General features: G+C 44.0%; 1 protein-coding gene across 1 annotated transcript in view; it reads right to left on the bottom strand.

Moving 5' to 3' along the window:
- usp9 (ubiquitin specific peptidase 9) overlaps window positions 1-23,412 on the bottom strand; it is a 275,233-nt gene that overhangs the window by 58,119 nt on the left and 193,702 nt on the right. The window contains 2 exon segments of the mRNA XM_070892701.1: window positions 8,150-8,900; window positions 20,355-20,496. Coding sequence (XP_070748802.1) covers window positions 8,150-8,900; window positions 20,355-20,496 — 893 coding nt within the window.

Genomic DNA, 23,412 nt, shown 5'->3' with positions numbered 1-23,412 from the left:
CGAGACCAGGGAATTAGTAATGGGGAACACGGAGATGGCAGAAACTCTGAACAAATATTTTGCATCAGTCTTTACGGTAGAGGACACTAACAATATCCCAACAGTGGATAGTCAAGGGGATGTGCTGTGGGGGGGGGGGTGGGTGGGCGGGAAAAGGAACTTAACACAATCACAATGACTAAGGAAGTGGTATTCAGTAAGATAATGGGACTAAAGGTGGATAAATCCCCGGACCTGATGGCTTGCATCATAGGTCTTGAGAAGTAGCGGCATGGATAGTGGATGCATTGGGTGTAATTTACCAAAATTCCCTGGATTCTGGGGTGGTCCCAGCAGATTGGAAAACTGCAAATGTAACACACCTATTTAGCCTAACATCTGTGGTTGGGAAAATGTTGGAGTCCATTATTAAAGAAGCAGTAGCAGGACATTTGGAAAAGCATAATTCGGTCAGGCAGAGTCAGCATGGATTTATGAAGGGGAAGTCATGTTTGACAAATTTGCTGGAGGTCTTTGAGGATGCAACGAACAGGGTGGATAAAGGGGAACCAGTGGATGTGGTGTATTTGGACTTCCATAAGGCATTTGACAAGGTGCCACATAAAAGGTTACTGGACAAGATAAAACTTCATGGGGTGGGGGGTAATATATTAGCATGGATAGAGGATTGGCTAACTAACAGAAAACAGAGAGTTGAGATAAATGGTTCATTCTCGGGTTGGCAATCAGTAACTAGTGGGGTGCCACAGGGATCAGTTCTGGGACCCCAACTATTTACAATCAATTAATGACTTGGAAGAAAGGACAGAGTGTAACGTAACCAAGTTTGCTGATGATACAAAGGTGGGAGGAAAAGCAATGTGTGAGGAGAACACAAAAAAGCTGCAAAAGGACAGACAGGCTAAATGAGTGGCCAAAAATTTGGCAGATGGAGTATAATGTTGGAAAGTGAGAGGTCATGCACTTGGGCAGAAAAAAATCAAAGAGCAAGTTATTACTTAAATGGAGAAAGATTGCGAAGTGCTGCAGTACAGCGGGACTTGGGGGTACTTGTGCATGAAACACAGAAAGTTAGTATGCAGGTACAGCAAGTGATCAGGAAGGCCAATGGAATCTTGGCCTTTATTGCAAAGGGGATGGAGTATAAAAGCAGGGAAGTCTTGCTACAGTTATACAGGGTATTGGTGAGGCCACACCTGGAATACTGCGTATAGTTTTGGTTTCCATATTTACGAAATGATATACTTGCTTTGGAGGCAGTTCAGAGAAGGTTCACTAGGTTGATTCCGGAGATGAGGGGGTTGACTTATGAAGAGGTCGGGCCTCATTGGAATTCAGAAGAATTGGTGATCTTCTGAGGGGGCTTGACAAGGTGGATGTTTCCACTGATGGGGGAGACTAGAACTAGGGGACATAGTCTTAGAATAAGGGGCTGCCCATTTAAAACTGAGACGAGGAGGAATTTCTTCTTTGAGGGTTGTAAATCTGTGGAATTCGCTGCCTCAGAGAACTGTGGGCGCTGGGACATTGAATAAATTTAAGACAGAGGCAGTTTCTTAACCGTCAAGAAATGAAGGGGTTATGAGGAGCAGGCAGGGAAGTGGACCCGAGTCCATGATCGGATCAGCCATGATCGTATTAAATGGCGGAGCAGGCTCGAGGGGCCATATGGCCTACTCCTACTCCTATTTCTTGTTATGAGGAAAAATGTCTTCACTCAGAGGATTGTGAATCTTTGGAATTCTCTACCCAGAGGGCTGTGGAAGCTCAGTTTTTGAGCATACTCAAGACAGAGATCGATAAGATTTTTGGATATTAAGGGAATCAAGGGATATGGGGAATATTGCAGGCAAGTGGAGTTGAGCATGATCAACCATGATCTCACTGCATAGCAGGCTAGAGGCTCCTATTTATGATGTTCTTATTGAAACTGAATGCTGGAAAATCAAAGGACACTAAAATTAATTAAAACCAAGAAAGGTTATGTAAACAAGACATTCCTTACCAATGATCAAAGAGCAGAGATGGCTTGTCGTGGGATATACAAATGTCACGCCTTATCTGAACCAGGGTAATACCCTTCATTAGAAAACAGATTGAGGAGCTTGGGTATAAGAGTGTAATCTGGCACACCAAGGTGTCTTATTAACTTGGAGGTTTTCAAATGTTATTGCATAGCTGTTTTAAGTGACTGACACCAAAAGAGAAACGATTCGGACATGCGCCTCCAAGATTGGACAATTGAATGGAAAGGTGTTTTTCTTTGAAATTTAAGGAATACAAGAGGATGTTTGGCACACCTCTCAGCAGATTCTGTGTCCTTCATCCCCTTGTTTCTTTCCTCCAGCGATCGTTACCTAGAAATGTAGAAGGATGTCTCTCGAAGAGCCAAAGTGTACCCAGCACAAAAAGGTGATGGCAGTTAGATTGTAAGACTATACCAGCCACTTATAGGAGGAGATAGTGTGTTACTCAAATGTACAAGTTTGCCTGAAATCAAGGAAGGAGAGATTTAAGGCATCACAGCTACAGTCACTGGTACTTTGGGTGGATTCAGTTGGAGCAGATGAGGAGAATGGACAACACCTCGACAGGAGGTTCATCAGTCGACGTCCCTGTAGTCGACATCATGCAATGAAGCTGAGCAGTAAACTCAAGCACCCAGCCCATAACAACAACACTGTATAAGCTCTGAAACATTGCAAACCGCGAACACAAACATCTGTCCAATAGACAGGCTATCGAATGCTGTTAACCTGTCAGCTATCTAGGGAGCCGATCCTGAACTTAATTTCACCAAAGTATATCAATCTCAGACACTGATTTCGTTGAAAATTTGACAATCAACAATGCATCTAATTTCCTGGGCTAGTTTCGATTGCCTGGATGGGTCGGAGAGGAATTTTCCCAGATTTTTCCCCCCCAATTGGCCTGGGTTTTTAATCTAGTCTTTGCCTCTCCCAAGAGATCACATGACTCCGATTGGGGTGGTGTGTAGAATGTTTCAGTGTAAGGGGTGTCGCAGTTGTGTGGGGCAGACTGGTTGGGCTGGGTGCTCTTCATCCTTCCGCCATTGTTCATAGGTTTATATGTAACCTTCAGGGCTGGATATCTCTGTTGGCCGGCGCGGACACAATGGGCCGAAATGGCCTCCTTCTGCGCTGTAAATTTCTATGTTTAATGCTAAATTGATGTGGTATCACTGAACTGCCTTTATAACTTCTGTCCTTCATTGTTAGTGAATCTTGTCTACAAGTATTTCTGTCTTCAACTTCTATTTGTAGTTGGTTACTTACTCAATATTTAAGTACTAGGGATAGGCAAAAAATGCCCATATCCGAGACTGAAAAAAAATCATGCTTCTGAAGTTAACATCCATTCGTGCATGACTTATCTGTCTTCTCCGTTGAGGATTTGGCAAGAAACTATTAATTAATTCACAAAGTAGCTTGTGGGTATCATAATTGGAGGTTGATATGGTAAACTGGAATTCAATCTGAATTGGATGATCTAAAAGTTCGCCAAGCGAAACCGGGGGGGATCATTCACTCCTAAACATAGACTGGATGGCAAACCACAAATTTGTCATACCACCAACTTCAGCATTCTTACAAGGAGGGCGCCCATCCAGTCAGGATCATGCCCATTACCACCTTCAACTGCGGGGAAGGTCGTCACTAGACATTATTTTATTGTAACCACAAGATCTAAAGCAGAAGGCTGGTTGGTTGGTCTTTACTAGTTGGAAAGGGCGATTTGCAGGAAACTACTATATGAGAAGGCTCAGCTGCAGTGTTCTCAGTGAGACACTGAGGACCATAAAGATGGCTGCTGGAAACAAACTTAATATTTTAAAATAGTTTTTCACATCTCTATTTCAGATCTGAAGCAACTGTAAAGGTATGAGATTTTTGAATGTCTAAAGCCTTTTAAAAGGCAGAAAATCTTTACGGTAATCCAGAATGCTACTCCTAAAATCATTAGGGCTTGCACAAGTTGTAGCTGGGATCTTTCTGAAATATGAACCCCCAATCCCAATCCTGAAATGCTTTGAGTAACTGCAATACAGTCAAAGTTTTGATGAGCTAAGTCCAAAAATGGATATACGTGGAAAAGCCACATTTGAAGAGTTGGCCATAGATAGGTACTTTGTGAAACCCCCCCAGGCCAAATGGCAGTATGATTTATTGATTGCTGCATCCCTTGAAATAAAACAATAGGATGCTGTAGAGGGAGAGGGGGGAGACGGGGAGCGAGAGAATATCGACAAGCGAGCTTGGGGGGAGGGGGAGGGGGGGGGGGGAGTAGGGAGAGAGAAGACCAGCAAGCCGGGGGGGGGGGGGGGGGGGGGGGGGGAGATTGAGCGAGGAGGAGGGGGATCGAGCGAGATAATGAGGGGGGGAGGGAACAAGGGAGTGTGGGAGAGAGCGAGCGAGGCAAAAAGGAAAAAACGAAAGAAAGAAAAAGAAAAGAAAAGAGTTTGCATTCACAACCTCAGGGCATCACAAAGCATTACCAACTCCATTCACCAGTCAACGATTGCCATCCTCCTCCCTGGCAACTGTGAGGCTGAATCAGACACCAGATTTCATGCAATCTTGGTGTTGTATTTGACCCCTCGAGATAAGCATCCGACTGCATGTCCATGCCATCACTAAAACTGGCTATTTCCACCTCCATAATATTGCCCGACTCCGTCCCAGCCTCAGCTCATCTGCTGCTGAAACCCTCATCCTTTTTTACTTCCACACTTGACTATTACAACGCACTCCTGGTCGGACACCCACAATTTACCCTCCATAAACTTAGTAATTCAAAACTCCGCTGCCCGTGTCTGAACGCGCACAAAATCCCATTCACTCATCACCGCTGTGTTTGCTGACCTACATTGGCTTCCGGTTAACAGCACCTCAATTTTAAAATTCTCACCCTTATTTTCAAATCCCTCCATGGCTTCAATCCTCTCCATCTCTGTAACCTACTCCAGCCCTACAACCCTCCAAGATATCTGCACTCCTCCCCTATTTTAATCGCTCCACCATAGGCGGCCGTGCCCTTCAGCTGCCAAGGCCCTAAGATAAGAATTACTTCCCTAAACCCCTCTACTTCACTTTCCTAAACCCCTCTACTTCACTTTCCTCCCTTAAGAAGCTCCTTAAAATCTACCACTTTGACCAAGCATTTGGCCATATGCCCTAATATCATCTTATGCGGCTTGGTGTTAAATTTTGTTTGATAATGCTCCAGTGAAGCGCCTTGGGTCGTTTTACGACATTAAAGGTGCTATATAAATACAAGTTGTTGTCGTCGATAGCCAAAGAGATATATTTTTCTTGAAGTGCAGTCACTGCTATAATGTAGGGAAACACAGGAGACAAACTGCACACAACATGGTCACACGAACAGCCATGTGATAATAACCAGAAAATCTATTTTAGTGATGTTGGTTGAGTTTTCAATATTGGCTAGCACACCAAGAGAACTGCCATGTTCTTCTTAAAATAGCATCATGGGATCTTTTATGTCCACCCAAGAGGGCAAATGGGGCCTCAGTGTAATGCATCATCCCAAAGACGGCACCTCTGACAGTGCAGCATTCCCTCAGTACTGCACTGAAGTGTCAAGCTAGATTGTGTGCTCAAATCTCTGCAGTGGGACTTAAACCCATATCCTTCCGTCTCAAGGCAAGTGCGCTACCAATGAGAAAGAGGAATCTTCACAATCCATCCCAAATTCTGTTGCTGCAATTTAAATTTTTTTTTTAAAGTTACTCAGTCTTTCTCAAAAAAATTCTCGTCTATCAAAGGGCAGTTGCAATATTCATTCATGGAGATCCTGAAGCAAAGAAAGTTCCATGTTACTACATTGGCAGTTACTTCCCTGAAAAATGAAAGACTTGGATTTATATAGTGCCTTTCACAGCCACCGGGTGTCTCAAAGCGTTTTACAGCCAATGAAGTACTTTTGGAGTTTAGTCACTGCTGTAATGTAGGAAATGCAGCAGCCAATTTGGGCACAAGCAAGCTCCCACAAACAGCAATGTGATAATGATGAGATAATCTGTTTTTTTTATGTTGAAGTGATAAATATCTGGCACCAAGCTTATGGTCTACAGGGCTGTAGTGATACCCGCCCTCTTGTATGGCTCAGAGACATGGACTATATACAGTAGACACCTCAAATCGCTGGAGAAATACCACCAACGATGTCTCCACAAGATCCTACAAATCCCCTGCAAGGACAGACGCACCAACGTTAGTGTCCTCGAACAAGTCGGCATCCCCAGCATCGAAGCACCGACCACACTCGACCAACTCCGTTGGGCAGGCCACATTGTTCGCATGCCTGACCCAAGACTCCGAAAGCAAGCGCTCTACTCGGAGCTCCTACATGGCAGGCGAGTCCCAGGTGGGCAGAGGAAATGTTTAAAGGACACCCTCAAAGCCTCCTTGATAAAATGCAACACCCCCACCTACACCTGGGAGTCCCTGGCCAAAAACCGCCCTAAGTGGAGGAAGAGCATCTGGGAGGGCGCTGAGCACCTATAGTCTTGTCGCCACAGCATGCAGAAAGCAAGTGCAGATAGTGGAAAGAGCATGTGGCAAACCAGACTCGCCACCCACCCTTTCATTCAACGACTGTCTGTCCCACCTGAGAGAGAGACTGTAATTTCCGTATTGAACTGTTCACTCACTTTTAGAGTGGAAGCAAGTCTTCCTCGATTTCGAGGGACTGCCTCTGATGATGATTAGTTAGGACAGCAGGGAGAACTCCCCTGCTCTTCTTCGAAATAGTGCCATGGGATCTTTTACATCCATTTGAGAGCGGACAGGGCCCCGGTTTAACGTCTCATCCGAAAGGCTGCACCTCCGACAGTGCAGTGCTGGAGTGTCAGCCTAGATTTTTTTGTGCTCAAGTCCCTGGAGTGGGACTTGAACCCACAACCTTCTGACTCAGAGGCGAGAGTGCTACTGAGCCACAGCTGACACTGAAAGGATTGGGTGTCAACAAGTCGCAATCATGGGTTCCTCAGTACCAATTATCAGTGCATGCTCCGTATGATCCAACGTGAGTAAATTCCTAGCATTGACTGCTTGAATTGAGCCCTCGACAACAATCAGTACTGCTGAATGTTCAGTGACACCCAACTGTGTGTAGCTGATATGAAGTCAGATTTAGGCCACAGAAGTTAATTCCCAAAGTTCAGCATACTTTTCTGACTCAACAATAAGCCTGGAGATGATGAAACAAAGGTAGTTGGGAATTTGTACATGCCCTCCCAAGGGGAAATGAGTTAGCCATTAATCTGTTAACCGTATCAGTTTTAAACTATACGGTTGAGTGGGAAAGCAAGGGCAGTAAGCAGATTCCAGAGAGGTTTGTAAAGGTAATTCAACAGTAATTTCCTTTCAGGAAGTGCCAAAAGGAGACACAATTAAACTGGCAATGCTGTTGCCATGTCTCCCACACCAAAAAGGGGGTGGGTGTTATCAGCCAGAAGGAGGTGGAGCGACTCCTGGATGAGATAAAAGGTGTATTTCACGACAGACTACATTCTGTTCATTAATATATTTCATGAAGATGAACCAAATTGTTGGTTTGTCTCACTAGTGCTCACCAGTCCAACTTCTGAAAAAAAAGTGGGATTAGATTTGGATTGCTCGAGCTAAGAGCTGGCTCAGAAAATGGGCTGAATAGTTGCCTGTGCTGTAAACTTCTAAAGCTCATGGCAGATCACGTAATAAAAGGTCTTTGTGTTAAGCGCTGCTGGGTCACACTATTGTTTAGATATTGGGCAGTAGATGTACTACCCAGATTACAGGGGATGCAGGGTCCACCTGTGACTGATGATACTAAACTAGAGAATATCTTGTGTAGAACTGAAATTTGTAATATAATGCACTCAATGCTGTGTTTAAAAAAAAAATCCTTTTAAAAAAAAAATAAACTATCAACTTCTCTTATATTTAAAATAAATTGCAACTTTTTCCAATCTAAACTATTCGGCAGACAACATATACAATTTTCACAAACTTTTACTTTTAACTACAGACTTAAAATATGCATCGGTAAAAGTATTTAACAGTGAAATAACAAGATTTTATATTTCTAAAGGTGCAGTATTATCAAAAGTATAATGCTTACTCACCAGGTGGAGGATTCAGGTAGACACTGTTACAGGTCAGTAGTTTCTTAATGAATTGGAAATACTCCAGGCTATACTGCATTCTGTTGTGCATAAACTGCACATTCTGTTTCCGTACACTTCGTTCAATGACACTTGGCATCTTTATCTGGTGCGGTTTAATGCTAATCTCCAGCTCAGAAATGTACTTAATTAATTCATTATCTTTATCTATTGTGTCCATACGTTCATAAAAAAGTATGTAGGCATTCCACCATCGTTTTTGCCGCCTGTATGACATACGTTTCATCATGTGGTCAAACACTTCACCCATGTACTCGCCACCAAAACACTGGTTTTTCATCTCTTCGTCATCATCCATTTTGCACTCAGTTACATCACCATCATCAAATTTATACCATTTGTTTTTCTCACCATCTCCACCATTCCGTTGAATGATGTATGAATAGTAATGTCCACCACTGGCCTGACCACTATGCACCAACACTCCAACTAGTCTATATTTAGTGCTACCAGGCTGTTCATTATCTGGCTGGTCATTTTGGATCAGCTGATTTTCTGGGTTGATGTCATCCCCTTCCAACTTGGCAACCCCAGCCACAGTATAAGGCTCCATATCCAGCTCCCGTGGAAACTCAAAATAGTCATTGAATTTAATTGCACATTCCCTTTCCCAGTCGTAGTCAAATCGCTTCAGTTGAATTGCTAAAACTGGTGGCAACTTCTTTATTAGCAAACGTTTCACTGTGTCCACCTGCAAGACAGGAAACATTACAGGACTAATCAAGTTTAGAAAAAGATTTTGCGACTGTAAACATAAATATCAGAGAAACCTCTTGCCCTTTAAAAAAATAAGAAAATATTACAATTTTAACAAAGTATCTTCGGTGTATTTTCCACCTCTTTTCTCCTCTCCTAAAGCAGAGCTCATGCCGGGTACAATTCCACAGGCAATATCAGCTGTCCACTACTTCACTCATTCGTCATGTGCAAAGAAGCTATTCAACTGAGAAACGCAGAAGAGCCAACCTCACTGTCTACACACATGCATCATTGGATCTTTTGAGTTTGTAGCAATGTTTACTGTATTCAATAGTACTTTCATCTTAGCAAATATGTAAGGTTGAGATATGGATATGGTTTTCAAAAAACTGGACACCAAATGAGGTTCCTTAGTTATCAAATTAAAATACTAATCTTTGAAGAAAATTGCAGAAATCTGAATTCCTAACAACTCATGTTTATAACTTAACTCAAGTAGCTGCATGCTGCATGACTCAAAGTTGCAGTTAAACTAGAAAATTACACTGAAATATCGATGTGCCAGTTTAAAATGTGGAAAAGAAATAATGCAAATGCCATCCTTCAGATTTGATGTTAAACTGATGCCAGGTGGAATGTTACTTTCCATAGCGCAATTCAGAGAACCAGGGAGTTCTGGTCAACATCTATCCCTCAAACATCAAAAATTAACTGGTCATTCATCTCATGGCAATTTGTGGGATCTTCAGTGTGAAAATTAGCTACCATGTTTGGCTGCGTAACAGTACACTACATTTCAAATTAATTAATTGCCTGTAAAGTGCCGGCACCATAAAAATGAAAGTCCAGTATAACAAAGGAACAGAAATTTCAAATAATTAGCATTAAGCCAGGTCCTTACCCAGCCAGGTTTCCAATAAACTGATCAAAAAATATGATTGGCTGAGCTCTGCACATGAAGGCTCAACTTAAAAATTGCGGAGTAAAAAAAGATCTGCATGTCATTCCAAGTAGCAGCTTTTGCACAAGTAGCTTGGGCTCCAATCAACTCAGTTACTCAAAGCCTACTAAGTAACTCAGCAAACATATACTCTGACACCCAATACGTTAACCTCAGCTTTCAAACAGATTTACCCAAGGCTTTATTCTTGAATACTGTCCAGACTAACTTAACACTTTTCATCTATCCACAAACAGTCCAACACTTAGCCAACAGGTCATATTTCCTTTCAGTGGAAGTACAGATGTAGCGTGACCTTTCCTGGAATAACGTAAACGCTTCAAAAATCTTGATTGGATTGAGAGTCGTTATCAGAGGATTATCCTGTTCACACGTCTTACAATTTAAACATAATCTATTAGGGCACACAACTCATTAACCCTTCATGCTGATATTTAAGCTAACAGGAATGCATTTATTAGAATGGCTCCAATGTTAGTTTTTGAAGGATTAAATAAAGATCGCAGGGAGCAGCAGCTGGAGGAATACAGGAACAAAACTTTCAACACTTCGTATCAACTGGTATTGAGGTGTTGTCACCATTCCATGAAAGAGACACAAGCAGCAAAAGTAGTAGTAAGAAAAGGTTGGAACCACAAGCCTACAAATGTTTGAACCTTGGGAATATCAAAAGTTCCTGTAAAGACAATTAAGAGCATACTTGGAATTAGTATGCAAGGGTCAGGTATAACTTTGCATTTTGGATTATTGAAGTAACTGCTACGAATTTAGCTCAGAATACACATACATTATACTGTGCATTCAGCACAGATCCATTCAGGATTCTAGAACACAATACCTGTATCACAGCAAATCGGTGTGGAACGACAGAACTTACTTCCTCTCCCAACAGGAACCAGGCTCCTATGAACAACTGTAGACTAAGTACAGATTTGCAATTTCAAATCCATATATTTCCAGCTGAAAGACTCTACACAAATTACTTTGAATAACTTTATAAAAATATTAAAGGAACAATTGTCAGTGGTTTGTTCCAATTGTATTAAAAATGGTGAGTGATCTCAGGATTCCAAAAGAAATGAGTGGTGCTGTCAACATATTGTTACTTGACAAACTCCACTTTGTCCAGGGCTGTGCCGTGGAAGGGGGAGGAGGGGGGGGGAGGGGAGAGGAGAGGAGAGGAGAGAAGTGGTGTGCAGCGAGGAGGACAGGCCGGTGGAGGACCTTTGTCTTACGGATGTTTAGCATAAGGCCATTACTTTCGTACGCCTCAGTAAACATGGACAACTTCCGATACCTCGGGGGCCTCTTATCAACAAGAGCAGGCATTGACGACGAGATTCAACACCGCCTCCAGTGCGCCAATGCAGCCTTCGGTCACCTGAGAAAGTGTGTGTTTGAAGTCCAGGCCCTCAAAACTGCCACCAAGCTCATGGTCGACAGGGCTGTAGTAATACCCGCCCTCCTGTATGGCTTAGAGACATGGATCTTGTACAGCAGACACCTCAAAACGCTGGGGAAATACCTCCAACGATGTGTCCGCAAGATCCTACAAATCCCTTGGGAGGACAGACGCACCAACATTAGCGTCCTCGACCAGGCCAACATCCCCAGCATTGAAGCACTGACCACACTTGATCAGCTCCGTTGGGCAGGCCACATAGTTCGCATGCCAGACACGAGACTTCCAAAGCAAGCGCTCTACTCGGAACTCCTTAACGGCAAACGAGCCAAAGGTGGGCAGCGGAAACGTTACAAGGACACCCCCCTCAAAGCCTCCCTGATAAAATGCAACATCCCCTGGAAGTCCTTGGCCAAAGATCGCCCTAAGTGGAGGAAGTGCATCCGGGAGGGCGCTGAGCACCTCGACTCTCATCGCCGAGAGCATGCAGAAATCAAGCGCAGGCAGCGGAAAGTGTGCGCAGCAAATCAGTCCCACCCATCCCTTCCCTCAACAACTATCTGCTCCACCTGTGACAGAGACTGTGGCTCTCGTATTGGACTGTTCAGCCACCTAAGAACTCACTTTAAGAGTGGAAGCAAGTCTTCCTCGATTTCGAGGGACTGCCTATGATGATGACTTGACAAACTGAAAACAATGGGGCTCCACCAAACCGTTGCGTGGCGGCCCAAACAGTACCTTGAGTAAATTGCAGATATTTGATTCATAAGCTAACCAGGGAAGCCGTTATTAGTGAAAAGCAACTTTAGTGATATTAAATTGCATCACCTTACATTAATAAAAATCAAGATTCACAAAAAATGACTGAGGAAATCCTATATGGACGGATGTATAGAGAGAAAATGATGGACCCAAGGAATATTTGAAGTGATCCAGAAAGTCAAACGGAGCCCAGAAGAAAAATCTAAAAAGCCGAAGACGGAAACATTTTCAATCAAAATAACTATCAGATGTCGGTGGCACGATAGCAGATAAGAGGCCTTTAATGAAAGTGCAAATGAACTTGAGTAACAATCTCTTGAAAGCCACTCCCACCCCAGTATTATACACTCAATTAGCAGTAGAACTACCCCTTCACCCCAGTTGCTGAGCAAATATTCGAGTCCCCCCTTTTTGGCAAAGAAAAAAAGGGAATAAAACCCAAACGCTTTCTACCTTCCAACCATTGAGTAAGTACTCAAACCTCCCCACCTCCATGTTTGACCTACAACACCCTTGCTAAGCAAGAACCATAGGTAACCAACTGAGTAAGCAATCATAAAACCCTGCCGACCCAAGCCAAAATTGTTGAGCCCCCTCCCCCCATCACCACTGACTTAGATTGCACTCAAACACCACCCCACTTTCCGAGTCAAGTTCTCATTTGCTCGCCCATGACAAGAACTCCCTGCAGGCTGCATTTTCATTCGAACACACGTAATAGCTGCCAGTCACTCCCTCGCAACCCCCCATTGACCGCAGCTCCCCTTGCAAGCTACTCATACAACGTTTCCTGCCCCTTTTGACAGTAACGTTTTCCAAATGCATTTCCCAGCCACAGCAATCACCCTACCCGGCTGTAAATCTCCATCGCAAATGGTTAGCTGGCTCTCACCTCAATCCCCATTGATCTTAATTGTCTTTGCTCCCTCCCCAACAGCACTGTGGGAGTAACTTCACCACAAGAACGACAGCGGTTTAAGAAGGCAGCTCATCACCACCTTCTCAAGGGCAATTAGGGATGAGCAATAAATGCTGGCCTTGCCAGCGACATCCACATCCCAGGAACTAATAAAACAATTCCTTCTCCTTCTCCCCCAGAAAATGAAATTTCCAGTTATTACAATTTGTCTCCCTTCCCACTTTTCCCTCTCACGCCTCCTTACCCTCTCCCTCCTTTCCTCTTCACATGTTCCTCACCCTCCCACTTTATTCCCTCCCTCCTGTTCTCCTTTTTTCCCTTGCTCCATTTAGTCGAATTACCGCCCCGCCCCCCCCTCCCCCAACCCTCTAATCCTTCTTGAAATCAATACTGCCCTTCGCCTCAACTCCGTGTGTATAACATCTCAAATGACTGATAATATATATTTTAAAAATGGTGAGCGGTCTCGATATTCTAACGGTATTCTTAAGCAGTAGGTGGTGCTGTGCGCATAACATAACATGATCTTAAGTTATATGACATGGCCACCAAAAGCAAATAATTAAATCACCCTTAAAACCTCTCAAGAATAAAATTAAGAAAAAGTTCTGCAAATTAAAAACACCTCCATAAATAGAACGTGCTCCACGATTAATATTAAAAATTACTCAGAACAGCTTAAAACCGTCCTTTACCAGCCATGGCTGAAAGCGGCATGGTGATCTGATGGAGAGAAAAACAATATTCCCTGTAGGCTGCACTATGTTCTGCGCAGCTCGTTTCTTTCAATGTGTGGTCCCGTTAAATATCCGTGCAAACGTGGTTATTTCCAATGTAAAAGATTATGAGCAGCTTGCTCGGGACCTTGCAGATTACTATGCGGCCACGCACGCACGCAGCTTAACGGAAACATTGATCCTCTCCATACAGAACTTTAAATTAAATAGTAAGTTTCTTTAAAGCAGCAAATTATATCAAATCTTTTGCTACGCTAACAACAGGAGGGTAAAAGGGAGCAGCCAGATATTGAATAAATATTCTGCTTTGCAACTTACCAAGAAAGGAAAGGTGTGAAAGCCACCCAACCGAATCCTTGTCGATCAAGGGAAGAATATTTGGAAGGCAGAGCTACAAATTCCTTGCCCCCACCAGAGTCTAAGATTGATGTCAGGAAACCCACAGCTGCAGAGGAAAAATGTAATTCCATTCTAATGGCACTGCACCTGCAGGTAGTGCTGTGAGAAGCATTTTATGCAAGTCTTTAAATACAGTGGGCTCAACTAACATTGTGACAGCACTGTACTGAAACTGAAATCCTCCATGCATTAAATCAAACCATTGTTTACCAACTTAAAAAAAAATACACTAATTGTTTTCTCCATTTCTCCCCTAATATTTTTATAATGAAGTTGAAGTTCACACACAGACTAAAGAAATATTCCACCAGAAGATTTTGAGAGTCAAGATGTAGAAGATTATGTTCAAACATTGGTCCAATAGGAGCACCCAATGACTGAACGATCATCAAAAAAGAACTTCAGTGAAGTGGAAGATGGACAGTTGAGATCCTCAAGAAATCACAGACAGAAACTGGGACTGGCAGCACTTTGAAAGATTGTCCACTGAAATTAGGTAACACTGAAGTTTAGCCATGTTCTTCCCCACCCAACCAACCTTACTGACTAGAGATTTGTACACTGGTTGATTTGGTTTTGCGACTCTGTCCTGACCCCGTCAGCCTACAGATGTTCCTTTGTTCTTGTAAATTGAAGTCCAGTGGCCTGTTCCTGTGTTGCAGCCCAATATCTCCTACTAAGTTGGTGTTGTGGTGAACCCTGTGCCCAACAGTTGTCCCATGGGAATACAGCACCAAGAACAAAGCACACTTGAAACAATCCACAATTTTCCACTTTCCAACGCCCTTTTTCAGAAACTCCCATTTTTAACCTCTTTGCAGAGACCCCTGCAGTGCTTCACACATATTCAGTGCAGTGTCCCGTTCGGGAATAGAGTTAGTCAGAGACCATTATGGCTATATTAGCAGTCTTTCCACAGGGTGCCTCCCACCCATTTCGCCAACTGATCCTTTTCTTGCAGCAGCCACTGCTTTTCCACAAAGATAAATTTTTTGACCTTTGGTTATCCTCCCATTCCATCCCTCTTTTCTTTCCCATCTCTGTGCTCCCTCTATTTCTTGCCTTGTCCTCTCCATCTGACCCCTCCACTTCCTTTCCTCTCTACTCTTCCCACCTTATCCCTTCCTTCCCCTCTTCCTGCTTCCACCTCCTTTTCCCTATACAGGCAACTCTCGATTATCCGGGACCCTCGGGGGTTGGACTATTCCGGGTAAACGATTTTTCCGTTAGGGTGAGTCGACATGTTAAAGTTAAAACTTTAATGAATCAATACAATCAGCTACAAACAATAACAAAAGATAGACATTACCAGCATGCATGTACAGGTTCTGTGCCTGGAACCCGGTGCCGGCACTGCCTCTGTTCCCAACGTCAGCCGCGAGAGACAGTGGCTGCAGCAGCGCGCACACACACAAAGCAAGGGCAAAGGAGGGTGATTTTTACGGAGAGAGAGAGAGAGAGAGAGAGAGTGAGTTTGAGTGAGTGAGGTGAGTGAGTGAGGTGAGAGAGACAATGAGCAAGGCTATTTTTCCAAATTATTTGGAGCTGTCTTTTCATTTGTTAGCAGCAGAATTTTAAATCCCGTTACAACGGTTTCCCGTTCGATCAGTGTACGGATAATTGAGAATTGCCTGTATATCATTGTTCCTACGATCCTGCTCGTCATGAAAAATTTAAATTGTTTTATTATTACCTGCATGCAACTCTACAGAAGGAATGTGTAGCAGTACAAATTGAACTGGACGTTTACAGGCAAAGGAGGAAAATAAACAGCAGAAACCCATATACAGAAGTACAGAAAAAAAAATAAGAGCAAACTTAGTTATAAATAAATTATTATAAAACCATTTAGGAATAACTGGAAACAAGATAACTGGAGAAGAGCAAAAAGCTACGAATGAATAGAAGGAGTAAAGCTCTGATAGCTTACAACTTGCTTTATTCTTGCATCAAGTGAAACTGTATTGAAGTGAGTTTCCTAAAGGGAAGCACTCTTGGGTGATTTGCTCCTGGTGAATGACAGGTCATAATCCAAATGGATGCAGATATTGAATAAAAGAAAGCACATTATGTTTGAAAACTTAGGGCGAGACTTTCCACTATTATTTGGGCGATATTTCCGGCCTTAGTGCTTTTTAAAACATTTTCAGGATTGCTGGAGTATCGTCCATTTAAAAACACGCTAGTTTTGCCTTTTTCATTTGGGCGTTAGTCTTAGCGATGTGAAATGGGCCTTAATGATGTATTCAGTCGTGCAAGGCTGGCGTCCATGGCAACAGCCGTTTGGCACATGCGCGTTTTTTTTAGCGAAGATGTTTTCTCACGATTCGGGAGTTATGGGGTCATCTGCGCATGCTCAGATGAGTGAGAGAGAGAAGGAGCGAGAAACATAGAAAATAGGTGCAGGAGTCGGCCATTCGGCCCTTTGAGCCTTTGAGCCTTCACCGCCATTCAATGAGTTCATGGCTGAACATGCAACTTCAGTACCCCATTCCTGCTTTCCCCTTGATCCCCCTAGTAGTAAGGGCTACATCTAACTCCTTTTTGAATATATTTAGTGAATTGGCCTCAACAACTTTCTGTGGTAGAGAATTCCACAGGTTCACCACTCTCTGGGTGAAGAAGTTTCTCCTCATCTCGGTCCTAAATGGCTTACCCCTTATCCTTAGACTGTGACCTTTGGTTCTGGACTTCCCCAACATTGGGAACATTCTTCCTGCATCTAACCTGTCTAAACCCGTCAGCATTTTAAACGTTTCTACGAGATCCCCTCTCATTCTTTTGAACTCTAGTGAATACAAGCCCAGTTGATCCAGTCTTTCTTGATACGTCAGTCCCGCCATCCCTGGAATCAGTCTGGTGAACCTTCGCTGCACTCCCTCAATAGCAAGAATGTCCTTCCTCAAGTTAGGAGACCAAAACTGTACACAATACTCCAGGTGTGGCCTCACCAAGGCCCTGTACAACGATAGTAACACTCCCTGCCCCTGTACTCAAAATCCCCTCGCTATGAAGGCCAACATGCCATTTGCTTTCTTAACCACCTGCTGTACCTGCATGCCAACCTTCAATGACTGATGTACCATGACACCCAGGTCTCAGAGAAGGGAAGCAGTCTGCTCAGTTTAAGCCTGTCTAGTGATACCAGTATGCAGCAGGAGGAGCTGTCAGGGAGAAGGAGGGCAAAAGCCTTCTCGGATGAGGCAAATGAGGCCCTCGTTAATGAGGTGGAGAATAGGTGGGGCCAATTAACCCGGGGTGGGCATGGGAAACCTCCCCCCTCGGACCTATCAAAAAATATGGGGCGATATCGCCACCGTTGTTTCATCTGTGGCCCATGATAGGCATGAGGCAGACCAGTGCCACAAGAGGTGGAACAGCCTGGTTGTTTCGGCAAAAGTATTAAATTATTAAATTTTAAATTGTAATGCTGCACTGAATTAATTAGAATGTAAATCTGCCGGATTGTAATTAAGCTGGGTAATCTTGGGTAGCTTCCCTACTAAGATTTGGACTGGGTTCGGAACCTCCACTCCAAGTCTAATTTTGCTGAGATGCCTTACATTTAATCAACAGTATTAATTATTATTTAAAGGAATGACTGGAAACAGACAGACCGCAAACATTCGGCATTTCTACCATTTTGGTTTAGGAGGAGAATTTGTGTGTGCTATGAGCAAGTGTTTAACTTAAGCACAGTCTCCTTTTTGGTTACGTTGGTGGCTGGGGCACGACTGAGCAGTGAGGGGCCCGGTCACCTTTACCCAGACTGTGAGAGTCTCTCCGGCTGCTGTCACACAGTGACCCAGCCTGGACTGGGAGAAAACTGCCCTGGGAGAAAACTGCCCTGGGACACTTTGGGACATTAGCTCCGGCCACACAGAGGTCTCCGAGCACAGCCCATGGACACGGTGCTCCCTCCCATTACAGTCCTGTCATTGCCGAGCTCACCAGCGGTCCGGAGTTGTCATCTGTGGTACCTGTGGCCACATCATTCTCAATGGATGAAGTAGCGGGGCCAAGCGGCTTACAGCAGGCCACTCCAAGGCATCCAGTGCCCACGCCTACCCCGCAGAGGCCGAGTCGGCGAGGTAGGCACGCGCTGCAATGGACAGATGCAAATGAGGACATGGTCTCACTGTCAAGGACGAACGTCAACTTAGGTCGAGCGCTCCTCCAGGCGCTTGGTGGGTTGACCGGCAACATTGCCACACTGTCTGCACGAATAACGGAGGGCATGCAGCAGATAGTTGGGGCAATGGGGTGAACGACCAACTCTGTCGATGCCTTGCGGCTTCCGATAGTTTCAGGAAACGGCACGTACCACCAACCACCACGACAGATGTGAGACAGTAGGAAGAACTTCCTTCTGACTCGGAAGACGTTTCTTCACAAACCTCCTCTCCTCTAGCCACTGAGGTCATTCTGCCGACGTCAACCCCTCCACAGCTGCAGACCTCGAGGTGCTCTGCTGCAAGATGTCTTGGTTCCATGACTCGGGGATTTAGTGGGAAACCAGGGGGGGGGGGTTATGACAAAGGGGGCGGGGTCAAGGTGCAGGAGTGAAGTGTGGCCTCAGGTTGGGGTGGGGGGGGGTTGTATATTGTTATTAAAAAAATTGTTCAATATTCACTGCTGGGGATGGTGGGAGGGTCTTGTTATACTGTGTTAAAAATGTTGTTGACTGTTGGTGGCGGGGGGGGTTATATATATTTGTGAAAGGGGGTCATGAGCTAGCTGGCAAGGCCATATCCTTTATCCCTCAGCATCCAATGGCCGACTCTTACAGGTCAGAGACAGTGCTCTCACGCAAGATGTGCGCATCATGGATGCTCCCTGGAAAATTTGCATTTACTGCTATGATTATTTGCTTGCGGTCGACAACAAGCTGCACATTCAGGATGTGGAATCCCTTTCAGTTCTTAAACACCTCTGCATCCTGTAAAGGTGCTCGCAGGGCGATGTGCGTAGTCTATTGCTCCTTGCAGCTTGGGGCAGTTTGCTATTCTCGAGAAACCCAAAGCCCTCTCAGTCTGTGCCTCCATGGTCATAAGGAAGTTTATAAAGTCCATCCTGCATGTGTAAAGGGCTTCAGTCACCTGTTGAATGCAGCAATGTGCAACATGCTGAGAGTTACCACAAATGTCGCCAGCTGAGGCCTGAAAGGAACCTGATGTGTAGCAGAAAAGTTCCGCAGTAACCTTAACCTCAAAGGGCAGTGCGGTCCTGATGGTGCTGGTAGGCTGCAGATCTCCCTTAATTAGCTGGCATATCTCACTGATGCCCTCCTTTCTGAAGGGCAGCCTTCTAACACACATGTTATCGGACAAGTCGAGGTATGATCGATTATCCCTGTAAATGCGTTGGGTGTAACTTCTCCTCCTCAGCAGTCTGCCACCTCTTTGATTAGGCTCTTCAATATACCTTCTCCCATCTCTATTCTGCAGCATGTGATTAGTGATCAATATTGGTTGAGAAATTACAGGCCCCATCACTATAAATGCCGTTAATTTGTCTTCAACAAATACAAATGTGATTAGATAATTGGCAAGAGTCAAAAAGGCCCTTAAAAATCACTCACAAATTGCTTCTCCTGATAAGCACTTCAAGCAGCCTTTTATTAAAGATCCTCCCGAGTTACAAAATGGCATCCGTAGTGCCGAGTTAACGTCAGGTGATTGCAGCTTTTCTTCAGCGTCTTTTTGGGCGAATTATGGGCAAAATGCCGAAAGGAGCACTCGCCAATAATCTGGGCCCATAATCGGGTGCTAGTTTCCATTATGAACAGTATTCTCGGCCTTGCACCAGGATGACATCATTTTAAAAAAAATAGGCCAGGCGATGCAGCTCATTCATGTATGCCGAAAGTTGCACCGGCAATAAATGGGCTATAATCGGGCACTAGTTTCCACTTTTCAGCAAATATGGGAGATAGCCTGCATCTCAGCGCATATATGGGCGATGATGTACCGAAAGTCTAGTCCTTAAAAGATTGTAGATGATGGGGATCATATCACTAAATTTTTATATCCTCAGGTAGCAATGGAACAAATGGCAATTCAGAAGACATGTGGAAAGTCAAAGGTGAAATAATGGGAATGTGCAAGACAAGCTCAATGGAACAGCAGCTATGAAATCACGAAAGCTGGCAGAGTATAATGGTAAGTCTACATCCAACGTGGTTATTATATTGACTGCAGAAGTTCGACAAAATTCTTGTAACTAAAATATATTCAAGAAAATTCGAAGAAAGAATTGTTGAATACCTTTTTGTTGCATTTCTCACAATGGTATGCATTGGCACCCTCCAATAAGTCTCCTTTGACATACTGTTCAAGTGAGTCAAGCAGGTTTTGATGATTTCTAATGTCGACATTCAATGTTGTGAAGGATTCCTCACATTCATATCTAAAACAAATAAAAATACATTGTAACCAATACAAGCAATCCACCAGTTTCGTGCCGCGGCGAAAACGGCGCACCTCCGAGTTGGGCGCCTGTTTTTCGCACCGAAAACTGCGCCTAAAAAAAAGTCCGATATTCTCAAGCTCCTTGGAGCTCGATGTCTGCTTGGCGTGGCACGCTCTTCGCAGCAGGGGGTGGAGCCTAACACTCACGCCGATTTTCTAAGTAGCAGGGGGCGGGTACAATTTAAATTAGCCTTCGTGGTGCCGGCAACCCTGCGCCTGCGCGTTGGAGCGTTCGCGCAGTCTCACACAAACATTGGCACTCGGCCATTTTTTAAAATACTGCAGAAAAAGTGAAGATTTGTTTCTTGGACCCCTGCAAAGGCTTGTAATTTAATTTTTTTTTATATTTCTGTGTGTGAGGGAGTGCTTTTAGCAGCACTGCTGAATAAATCACCTGCTGAAATCAGTGAGTTCAGCTTTTCACTGCTAAACTTGCAGAACCGGTGCTGCATTGGTGCATGCAAATTAAGGACTGTGTGTTTGGAGAAATAAAAGTGCCAATTCAACTTTGCAATAATACGTGGTGTTGACAATGCAGCACCCATTCGGCAAATTTAAATATAAAACTGTCGATGTGGCTGCCTCTCCCTGCCCAAATGGCCTCAGTCCTCCTCACAGCTCGAAGGCTGCTGCTGTATCTTCGGCTGCCGGCCAGCCACTGACGCCGCCCTTAAAGCATGGCCGAATGGCTTCAAGAACCTTAATGAGCTGCGTGTGTCCTGCGTTGATTCTTCGGCTGCCGGCCAGCCACTGACGCCGCTGATATCTCATGGCCAAATGGCCTCGGGTCCGTCCGGTGCTGCTTCTTCGCGACCAGCCACGAAGAGTATGAAGGCCTGCCTCAAGCACTGCAGCTCAGCTCGAAGCTTGCTGCCGCTGCCGTCGAGACACTGACGCCACACCGCTGCCTGTCTCCAACATGAAAGGCCTGCCTGAAGCACTTTCACACAGGTAGGAACATGGTTTATTTAATCTTTTCTTTGCTTATAAATTTTTATTCCGGTTGGATTTATTTGTATAACATTTGTATAAGTATAACTAAGGATTGATTGTATAATTTAATGACTTCCCATCCCCCCCCTCCTCGTTCCTACGCCTAATTTGTAACCTTCGCCTGATTTTCTAAAGTGTAGACAAGGTTTTTTCGAGTGTACAAAAATCTTCACTTACTCCATTCCAAGTTAGTTTGGAGTAAGTTTTCACTCACGAAACTTTGAAATCAGGCGTAAGTGGCCGGACACGCCCCCTTTTCAAAAGAAAATTCTGTTCCAAAGTGAAACTGTTCTAACTGACTAGAACTAGAGCAAACTAAATGTCGAGAATTCAGATTTCTAAGATACTCCGTTCTACACCAGTTGCCCCTAAAAATCAGGAGCAAATCATGTGGAAACTTGGGACCATTATGCTGATCATAGTTCTACATGTAAATCCTGTGTTCTAGAATTTCTACAAGTACTCTATAATTTTTCTTGACAACTTCACTCCACATTTGATAAAGTACCACATATTAGGCTTGTAGCAAAATTGAAACCCATGGGATTGAGAGAGGCAGTAACAGCAGGGATTCAAAACTGGCTAAGGGATAGAAAACAGCTGTGACGGGTCATCGATCTGAAACGTTAACTCTGTTTCTCTATACAGATGCTGCCTGACCCGCTGCGATTTCCAGCATTTTCTGTTTTTATTTCAGATTTCAGCATCTGCAGTATTTTGCTTTTATTGTTGTGAACAACAGCTGTTTTTGGACTGGAGGGAGGTATACAGTAGCGCTCCAAGGTTCAGTGCCAGGATCACTTGTTTTTTTGGAGGCACAGGGCACAATTTTGAAAGTTGCAGAGGACACTAAACTTGGCAGTGCAGTAAACAGCGAGGAAGATAGTAATACACTTCAAGACAGACAGACAGGCCAGTGGAATGGGCATACACATGGCAGATGAAATTCAATGCAGAGAAGTATGAGGTGATACATTTTTGTACGAAGAATGAAGAGAGGCCATATATACTAAATTGCATAATTTTTACAGGGGCACAACAGAGACCTGGGGATGCTTGTGCATAAATATTTGAAGGTGGCAGGACAGGTTAACAAAGCAGATAAGAAAGCATATGGAATCCTGGGCTTTATAAATAGAGGAAGAGTACAAAACCTAGGAATTTATGCGAAACCTATATAAAACACTATCTCGGCCCCAGTTTGAGTATTGTGTACAATTCTGGGCACCACACTTTAGGAAGGATGGGAAGGTTTTGGAGAAGGTACCAAAGATATTTACTCGAATGGTTCTAGGGATGAGGGATTACTGTTAGGATACACTAGAGAAGCTGGGGTTGTTCTTCTTGGAGCAGAGAAAGCAAAGAGGAGATTTGATTGAGGTGTTCAAAATCTTGGAAGACTTTAGATGGAGTAAGTAAAGAGAAACTGTTTCCAATGGCTGAAGGGTCGACAACCAGGGGACAGATTTAAGGTGATTGGCAAAACAGCCAGCGGCTACATGAGGAAAAACATTTTTAATGCAACAAAGGTAGGATTTGGAATGCAGTGCCTGATAATGTGGTGGATACAGATTCAATAGTAGCCTTCAAAGAGAATTACATAAATACTTGGAGAAAAAGTTGCGGGGATATGGGGAAAGAGCGGGGGAGTGGAATTAACTGGATTGTGCTTCGAAATAACCGACAGACTCGATGGGCTGAATGGCCTCTTTCTGTGCTGTACTATTCTGTGGAAATATCCAATGGCTCTACTTTACACATTTGTACCTAACCATAAATTGTGAAGTGAACACCATGACTTATCTCGGCTCCATTACACCCACTGATATTGGCCCAGAATTCACTGGGAAAAATAACGCGC

The sequence above is a fragment of the Pristiophorus japonicus genome, chromosome 11, assembly GCF_044704955.1.
Source record: "Pristiophorus japonicus isolate sPriJap1 chromosome 11, sPriJap1.hap1, whole genome shotgun sequence".
Lineage (NCBI taxonomy): Eukaryota > Metazoa > Chordata > Chondrichthyes > Pristiophoridae > Pristiophorus > Pristiophorus japonicus.
Note: the sequence above shows the minus strand (reverse complement) of the source record. Positions and strands in the feature narration are given on the sequence as shown.